Source organism: Manis javanica, chromosome 5, assembly GCF_040802235.1.
Source record: "Manis javanica isolate MJ-LG chromosome 5, MJ_LKY, whole genome shotgun sequence".
Taxonomy (NCBI): domain Eukaryota; kingdom Metazoa; phylum Chordata; class Mammalia; order Pholidota; family Manidae; genus Manis; species Manis javanica.
In genome coordinates, this window is record NC_133160.1 from 23,339,241 (window position 1) to 23,349,198 (window position 9,958).

The window sequence follows — 9,958 nt, forward strand, 5'->3', positions numbered from 1 at the left end:
TCACCCTCCAGGGCCTCGAAGATAGTCTGCGCCATCTTGGAGCCGCTGCGGACACGGGCTCCGAAAGGGGCTACGTGAGCATTGTGGGAGCCGTGGTGGCAGCGACGGGTCGGGGCCGCCAGGGGTCGCGCGGGAGCTGCCATTGAGTTCCTGAGGCAGGCTGGAATAGAGAGCAGGAGGACTGTTCAAATCAGAGTGTATGGGATAACAGGATGCTCAGGGTTCAAAACAACAGGACACTTGCGGACTTGAACATACCAAACAAGGTCTTAAGGGTCTGCCTACCAAGTCAATTTACTCTTAAGAGGAAGCATTTCCTCTTCCCCAGCCAGGCATATGCAACCCAACCCACTGGGTAATCACTCACCTCCGCACCCATGAATAAATAGTACAAGGAGATTCCACCCCATAGCAGACAGATCCCTTGTGAGAGACCCAACTCACATACCCCAGGGCTGCTCACCTCTCCAGCATGCCGACACTCCCTCCTTGAGTGTGTCCCTTGCTTTAATAAACTGCTTGTTTGCACCTGCTTGACCTGCTCCTGAATTCTTTCTCTACCAGAGTCAAGAACCTGCTCTAGACATTGAGGTCTTATCTAGTGTGGGTAAAATGTAACATTTCCAGAATATCTCGCCTGGCTTTGGTGCATTTGCATATCCTCAGGGGTGGAAAGAAGTTCATCTCCAAGTCAGTAAGTTATTACCTGAGTAACGGAGGGGTGTCTGAACCTGAGAGATTAAGGGGAGGAGCTTGCTTGCTTGCTTGCTTCTTCAGGAGCAGGGGAGAGGGATAGTGCTGGACTGTAGTTTGTAAGCAATAAGTGAGTTTTAAACTTTATTTCTCCCTTTGACTGATTTCGGCTTTTAGAGGTATTTTGCCCCGGGATTTCCTTTCCCCGAACTTAAACCTGGCGCTGTCGGCAGGATTCCTCTGAACCCAAAATCTGTCATAATGGGTGCCCCCTTTGGGAAGGCTGCTCCTGTGGATGGTGGGGAGGCCCCAGTGCATGCAGCAGAAGAGAGTGCGGCTTCACTTTGTTATTATCCCCCCAGCTGTGGGACTTCCAATTTGGGAACCCCTAGTGGGGAATTGGTCTAGCGTGTAAAGTACCTCCTAGAGGGGTGGGGCCTTATGGGGAAGGGTGGAAACATGGGAAGCTGCAGAATTAGCCCTCTGTGAGTTGGAATACTGCTTGGAGACTTTAGGGGGTCGTGTAGCAGCTGGCATTGTAGGTTCTCTTTTCATCGAGATAGTGGAAAATGTTATACAGGAGAGAGAGGGACTTAGGTGGGAGAGAGACACACTTCAGCATCGTTTGGAGGAGCTGAGCAATAACCTATGGAATGCTATTAAAGAAGAGAGACAGTTACTGAAAAGACAGGTCACGCTCCTAGAAGACTCCTTAGTGGCAAGAGGGGAGGCAGCAGGAAAAGCCACGGTGCAGGAGGCCATGGGGAGAGGGAGGAAAGGGTAGTGCCCTCAGCTCTGGAAATGGTGGAGGAGCAGCCCCCTCCCCAGATTGTGGGGCACTCCATGCTCCGCCCCTGTACCCAGGATGAGCTGGTGGACATGAGCATCTGGCATAGGCAGAGGCCATCAGAATCTCTGCCTACATGGCTTTTACATCTCTGGGAAATAGGGGTGGAGAACATTGTTATGTTGGGTACTGAGATGAGTAGAATGGCTTCCTGGATGACTCGCCCGTCCCTCCAGCAGCGGTTGCAAAATGCCCGTCACGTCTCAGGGAATCAGACATTCCTGGAATGGCTGACAGCTGCCATCAGGGTAGTTTGGCCTAATCAGGATAATTTACCATATTTTTCCAGTAGTTTGAAAACCTATGCAGAGCTCCAACAGGTACTGTGGGAACTGGGTATAAAAAATATCATCTATAATATGGACCCCCAGGGACCTGATTAGGTGTTCACTATAAGAATAAGAAATCTGGTGCGGCATACAGCTCCCACAGCTCTCTTTGGGTCCCTAGTGAATACTCTTGCCCCCCACCTAGGGCAACCCATAAGTGAGGCTACTTGTACTTTAGCAGATCTGGGGGAGGTTGAAACAATAAAGGCACAGAGGGAAGTATGGGCCATGACTGAAAGGAGAAATGCAAAAGGCCCCGTGAAGGTCTTGAGGACCCAGATGTGGGTTGATCTGATAAAAGCTGGGGTAGTGAAAGAAAAACTCGATGGACAGCCCAGTAGAATGCTGTTAGAACTGTAGCACCAATTAAAGCCAGAGCAGCAGTTCCAGCTGCTGAGGTCCAGGACACAGAAACCAGAGTCAAGGCCTCATGCCCGGCCTGTGTCCCTGCAAAACTTCATGGGAGGCAGTACTCAGGATTCACCTGAGCCCTCACCCCCACAGGAGGTTGATTGGGCATCGTGGTTCAGCTGAGGGGGGTTCAAAAAACCCACCTTGGGGGACATGGTGGGGACCAGAGGCGACATGTAGAATTAGCAATTCATTGGTCCCCTGTGAATGTCCTGGCACTGGTGGACACAGGAGCTGAGTGTTCTCTGATTCATGGCAACCCTGAGTGTTTTCCCAGGACCCCTGCTGTGATAGATGGCTTTGGGAGTAAGGCAGTTAGAGTGAAGAAAGCTCAAATCTCATTGGGAATACGGTGTTTACCCCCAAAGGAGTATACCGTGAACATTTCTCCCATCCCTGAATATATTTTGGGGGTAGATATCCTGCAGGGCCTGTGGTTACAGACCACTGCAGGTGAGTTCAGACTGAGGGTACATGTGGTAAAGGCAGTTCTGAGGGGACATGCTAAGCACCCACCTGTAGCTTTGCCTGTACCTAGGGTGGTGACAAATATTAAGCAATATAAATTGCCTAGGGAGCACAAGGATATTGGAGAAATTCTACAAGAGTTGGAGAAGGTGGGCATCGTAAAGTCCACTCATAGTCCTTTTAATTCCCCAGTGTGGCCAGAGAGAAAGCCGGACGGCTCCTGGTATATGACTCTAGACTACAGGGAATTGAATAAAGTCACACCTCCTTTGCATGCTGCTGTCCCCTCTACAGCAGACATTCTGGACACCATCAGCCATGAGCTGGGAATGTATCATTATGTAATAGATCTTGCTAATGCTTTCTTCTCTATTGACATAGTACAGGAAAGCCAGAAACAGTTTGCCTTCTCATAGTGGCTTGTAGTGGACATTCACTGTCCTTCCGAAGGGATACCTCCACAGTCCCACCATCTGTCATAGGCTTGTAGCCCAGGACTTGGCCACATGGAAGAAACCCTAAACAGTGCAGTTGTATCATACATTAATGACATGCTCACATCTGATTCTCTTTCAGATTTAGAAGGGACAGTTCCTAGATTGTTGCAACATCTATAGGAAAAAGGATGGGCTGTGAACAGCACCAAGGTTCAGGGATCTGGTTTGTCTGTGAAATTCCTGGGGGTTGTCTGGTCAGGTAAAACTAAAGTTGTTCCTGAAGCAGTTATAGGCAAGGTCCAGGCTTTCCCACCCCTACCACCCCTACCACTGTGGCAGTATTATAAGAGTTTTTGGGTCTTTTGAGCTACTAGAGAGTGTTGATCTTGCACTTGGCACAAATTCTGAAGCCCTTATACCGGTTGGTACAAAAGGGCATCAGGTGGGACTGGGATGAGCACAAAAGTGCAGCTGCTTTTACTGCTGCCAAGCAGGCAGTCAAGTCTGTACAGACTTTGAATGTAATGGACTCATCAAGGCCCTGTGAACTAGATGTTCATGTAACCAAAGACGGTTATGGATGGGGTCTTTGGCAGCGGCTTGAACGGACACACCAACCTATTGGATTCTGGTCACAACTATGGAAAAGAGCAGAGGTTCGGTACACCTTGACAGAGAAGCAACTGGCTGCTGTGTACCACGTGTTGCTGGCTATGGAGCCCATTTCTGGAACAGCTCCGACCAAGGTAATAACCACCTATCTCATCATGTGGTGAGTGTGAGACTGGACCCAAAGGCCATGGAGTGGCGTGGCACAGACATCTACACTGGCCAAATGGGGAGCATACTTACAGCAGCGCAGCGCCCTATTAGCCCCTTAAGTGGAGAACTCCAATGCTTATTGGGGCCGGTGACCTGTACCAGTGGAAAGCAGGAAGAACTTGCTTTTGAGCCATTGGTAGCTGAGACTCCTTATCAGGAGGGAAAAGCCCCTATACCTGAAGATGCTTGATACACAGATGGCTTTAGTCGTTGGCAGCCCCCAAAGTGGAAAGTTGTGGCTTTTCATCCTGAGAAAGACAATATGGATGGAGGATGGAGAGTGGAAGAGCAGCCAATGGACTGAGTTCAGGGCAGTATGGCTCATGATCACCCAGGAGCCTTCCCCCATAGTTGTCTGCACTGACAGCTGGGCCAGTCTATCAGGGCTTGACCCTGTGGCTACCAACATGGTATCACACCAACTGGATGGTTGGTCACTGGCCCCTTTGGGGGCAAGAGTTGTGGCATATGACTCTGGCAAGACCTATGAGCCTCTGGTCAGACTAAGACTGTTACTGTATGTCATGTGACTTGCCATTTGCCCTTGGCATCCCCAGGGAATGATGAAGCAGACACATTGGCCCAGGTGCGCTGGTTAGAAGGAAAGCCTGCCTCTGATGTGGCCCAATGGCTACACCAGCATTTGTTGCACACAGGGCAAAAGACAATGTGGGCTGTGGCCTGTAGGTGGGGCTTGCCACTGACCTTTGAAGAAATCAGCAGAGCCCAGAAGGATTGCCTTGTGTGCTCTAAGAGGGACTTACACCAAGTCCCACAGCAACACGGACAATAGTAAGGGGGCCAATACCCCTTGTCAGGTGGCAAATAGACTATATTGGGCGTCTGCCCATATCAGAAGGATATCGGTATGCGGTGACTTGTGTGGACATGGTTACTGGACTATTGGTTGGTTTCCTGCACGTTGTGCAGATCAGCAAACCACCGAGAAGGGCCTGGAGTGTCTTTGCAGCATCTCTTTGCAGCCTATGACTGGCCGCAGGTGACTGAGAGCGATTAAGGCACCTACTTTACTGGACATGATTACAAGAATGGGTGCAGCAATTAGGAATAAAGCGGAAATTTCATGTACCATACACACCTTACACCTAGCCAGCAGGGAGACCTCTCCAGATTGGATTTCCCAACAACACCCTTTTAAGTCTGGGGAGAGGAAATCCCAGAGCAAAATACCTCTAAAAACCGAAATTAGTCAAAGGAAGAAATAAAGTTTAAAATCCATTTATTGCTCACAAACTGCAGTCCCGGGGCATCTCTCTTTCCTGCTCCAGCAGAAGCAAAACTGGCACCCCACCCACTCACTTCCCAGGTACAGATAAGCCCTTCCTTGCTCAGGTAATTACCCATTGATACAGAATGAACTTCTCCCCACCCCTGAGGAATGATGCAAATGCACTAAAGCCATACTTCTTTCCACCTCTGAACACCTATTGATATGCAGATGTACTTAAAGCCAGGCGAGATATTCTGGAAATATTACAGTTTTACCCACAAGCCTTGTCCTGGAAACCCAGCAGTGGCCCCTGAAACCCCCAGCACTCTGGGGCTCCCCAACTCCTCCTCAGTAAACCAGTCACCAGAGCATGTGGACCTGCACCCTTGCTTCACTCGAACCCCCAACTCCACACTGACCCCATCCCCACTGAACACAAGGAACCTCCCAAGTCTGTTATTTGCCCTCATCCCTGCCACACCAGACCTGATCCCAACTCTGACATAGACCCCTTTCCCCATTCCCACTGCACATGAGACCTGCCAGCACTGCAGCTAAGATCTTACCACTGCACACAGTATCCTCCACTTCCACTTCTGCAACAGCAGCGCCCACTCTCACCTAACCCAGACCACCCTACTCTCTCACAAGGACTTCCACCTTACAGGACCCTCGTCCCAACTGTGCACTGATTCCCATCCCTTGTCACCAACTTCTCATCTCTCCTCCTACAGTGAGCCCCATCTCTGCTCTCGGGAGCCACCTGTCTCTCCTCATGTGACCCCCATCTCAGCCTGATCTTAATCCCCCATCATCTCAGAGATTCACCCATTTTAGTTGTTGCTTAAGCCCCGATTTCCACCATTTGGGGATTTCCATTTCCTCTTCACACAGACCTCCATCTCTGCCTGTTGGGGACCCCATTTATGTCCCATAAACCCACAATACTCACCTGAGCAACCCCGAGCCCAGCCTCATAGAAAGACCATCCAGAGATCCTTCTGCCCCTCATTCAGACCCTCCTCCACCCATCCCACACACCCTTCTCTCATCTTCCTTCATGCTCCATCAGCTGCTCATAGAGTTAGGGATGGGGGAGCAGACAGACATTAAATCTTAAAAATTATTTAATTACAAGGTGTGACAGCAGTTTCAAAGAAATACACTTGGACCACAGGAAGATTTGGGAGTGAGTGGAGGGGAATCAAGGAGGTGTAAGATAAAGTTTAGCCAAAATAAGCAGGCGAAGAGAGGCAACAAAGGGCCAGGTAGTTTATTTGAATGCCACTCCCGGGTGATGTTCACAGTCTGAAACACAGGCCAGAGAAGTCACACCCGGTCAGGGAGGTGGGGGCTTATAAGGGATTAGGAGGGGGAGGAGTGGGCGAGCTATCCTAGGGGGCGTGGAGAGGTATGATTGGCTAAAGGTGACATAATAGACAACTAGAAACTTTTTTTCCTTCCAAGAGGGAGGAGGCTGACATTCAGGTCTTAGTTGGCACATCGGAAGGATGGAATTCAGGAAGAGGTGTCCCCTGTCCATATAAGGCACGGAGCTTGGGGTCTGGTCTGTTCTCCCCCTATGGCATCTCTCTGTTTTGTTTGCATGTCCTTGTTTTTCCTTCCTCAAGCCTAACAGGAGGTACAATCCATCATGATTTTCCCCATGAGCATGGCCAAATCTTCGTACAACTGTACTACCATGGATTTAACTCTAAATGTTCTCATTGTTTTTTCTTAAATACCTATTTTAGTCTCAACCAAAGCAATAAAAATAAAAATCACAATTTTCATTTTCTTATATTCACTAAATAAATATATTACTCCTGAAAATAAAAAGTATTCATTCAAAGCTCCTCTGCCCTTGTGGAACACTACCAGCCACTATCCCTGATAGGTTGCCTAACAGACCCTCCACTACAAATCCCCTCAAGGCCCATTTCTACTGGTGAACTCTCCATCTTGCCCTGACTACCACCCCTGTCCCCCCAGCTACTACCCCACTTCCCCTTCCTATTCCCTCTTTCACAGCAAGCCATGAGCAAATGTCTCCCACAAAGAACCCACCCTTCCCCCAGACACCATGCCCCACCTTCTTTCTGGGAAACTTGGAGACCCAGGGCCCACTTCAAGACCTAGACCTCTTTCCCATTGCCTCTCTGGCAGGAGTAAGTCCAGGGTTCCCTCCTGCCTCATACCCTTGATCCAATGGCCTCAGATTCTCATCATCTTTCCCCTGCAAGAGTTTTTCAATATAACTGTTCTCTTTTTTAAAATTCATTCAAGTAATATATTAATATATTCACATTCACTTAATTCATTAGAATATTTTTTGAGTATCTATTGTGTGTTAGACACTGTTCTAGATGCTAGGGACGCAGCCATGAGCAAAATGACAAAAAGTCTTGCCTTCATGGAATCATAGTCCAGCAGGCAAGATGGGCTGTAAATAAGAGAAAAGAGAAATGTTCCCTGATTTAAAATGTTTTTCTTCAGAAGAGGAAGCTACTTTTGACAAGATGGTCAAGGAGGGCCTCTCTGAGGAGGTGGAACTGAGAAATAAGATGGAGTCAGATGGAGAAAAGGGAACAGAAAAGCAGTTTATTAGCTATATAATCTTGGGCAACTGCAAAGGCCCTGAGGCCAAAATGAAAGGAAGCCAAGGATTGTAAAAGATCAACGGAGGATAATAAGGTATGGGCACAACAGGATGAATATGAAGAGATGGACAGGATCACAGGGTTTGGATTTAGTTCTAAGAGCAATAGGAGACACTATAGACAGTAAAACATTGCACCAGCACAGGCTCTAGCAGCTTTTCATGTGTTTCCATATATCCAGGTGCATATGTACATAATTGATTTTTATCTGCTCTTCAAGCTTTTGTACATGCTGTTATCTCTTACCAAAATGTTGTATTCTCAACATTGTTAGAACAATAAAAGCTTGCTTTTTTGCTTACCCTGAGCAGCTTCCCCTGATCTCCCTAGGTAGGCTCCATCCTTCTCTTGCTGTGCAGTATCTCACAGTAACTGAACAACCCTGTCATGTGATATGCTTTGGCTTTTGGAAGTTCCTTTATCTCCCCCCCCACACACCCAATAGGAAGCCATCTGAGCAACTTCATCCATTCTAGTTGAAATTCAGAGCCTGGCAGAGCAGTAACCTGTAAAATGTTGTTGATTGACTAGCTGATGGAACAACTAAATGAGTTTTCAGGGATGTTGCTCCCTACTGCAAACCTTCTACTCCTCACTTCCATCTCTTCCTCCACCAAAATCTTATCAGAGCTATCTATGTCCCATTTCCTTAGGGCCAGCTGGCGGCACTGAACCAATCCAATCACAGCTTAGGGACGTTTGGGTAGGTAATATAGTAATTCCAGGCATGGAGCTGAGCAGGAAGGAGTGAGAGTTTGGGAAACTTCCAGTGTCCTCCTCCAAAATGAATGCTTCAGCACTACAGAAAAGTTAACTTTTCTATGGGGAGAAGAGAAATCATGAGCATCTTAAACCAGAACAGACTCTGAATTGCAAAGGGAAGAAAGTAAAGACATACTGAGCCATAATACCTTATTAGGTTTGTTGGTACTGGTAGGAGGCGCCAAAGCCCAGTGGTAGCTATGGGCTGAATGGTGTCTTCCCAGGATTCACATGTTGACGTCCTAACCCCTGCTACCTCAGAATGTGACTGTATTTGAAGATAGGAACTTTAAGAGGTGATTAAGGTTAAATGAGGTCATATAGGTGGGCCCTTATCCAATATGACTCGTGTTATAGGAAGAGGAAATTTGGACACAGACATATACAGAGGAAAGACCATGTGAAGACACAAGGAGAAGACAGCCACCTACAAGCACTTCAGTGTTTGTCAGAGGATATTTTTTTTTTTTGAGAGGGCATCTCTCATATTTATTGATCAAATGGTTGTTAACAACAATAAGATTCTGCATAGGGGACTCAATGCACAATCATTAATCAACCTCAAGCCTAATTCTCAACAGTCTCCAATCTTCTGAAGCATAAGGAACAAGTTCTTACATGGTGAACAAATTCTTACATATTGAATAAGTTCTTACATGGTGAACAGTGCAAGGGCAGTCATCACAGAAACTTTCGGTTTTGATCATGCATTATGAACTATAAACAATCAGGTGTCAGAGGATATTTTTATATTTTACCTAACATTGCCATTATTTTCAGGGGTAGGATTAACTAAATAAATAAACTATTTATTAATATAATAAATCTTATCAGTGCACCATTATTGAAAAAAGGAAAAAAGAAAATACAGTTTCAGTGATAAAATAGGCCCAATATAATTCCTCCTTCACTGAAACTGACATCATCCTGTGACACTGACCCAGGCAATAATATCATAATAAATGCCATGTGGCGTAAGTACAGGGACACCCTCACAAGTCACAGCCACCATTCTACATGTAGCTGTTGTCCAATGACAACTTCTGTACTGTATGTGATAGCATACATAACTGCCACCCATCAATGCTCTGGGAGATGACAACCCAAAACTATTGCTTTAACAAGTCAATGTTGGACACCCACCATGTGATAAGTGCTGGAGTTACAGCAAAATGCAAGACAGACAAGGTTTCTGCAGTCATGGAACTTACAGTCTGGTAGTAAACAAGGAACAATCAGCAAATTTCGAAGGGTAGAAAGTACAATGAAGAAAATAAAAGAGGTTAATGAGTCAGAGT

At 47.0% G+C, this 9,958-nt stretch overlaps 1 protein-coding gene across 2 annotated transcripts in view; it reads right to left on the reverse strand.

Moving 5' to 3' along the window:
• Positions 1-468, reverse strand: part of ZNF341 (zinc finger protein 341) — a 51,341-nt gene extending 50,873 nt beyond the window's left edge. For both annotated transcript variants that reach the window (XR_012131382.1, XM_037012882.2), the window contains exon 1: positions 5-468. Coding sequence is in view for 1 of the 2 variants with exons in the window: in XM_037012882.2 (XP_036868777.2) it covers positions 5-143 (139 nt within the window). In the remaining variant the exon portion in view is untranslated. The remainder of the gene's footprint in view (positions 1-4) is intronic.
• Between the last annotated feature and the right edge of the window lie 9,490 nt (positions 469-9,958).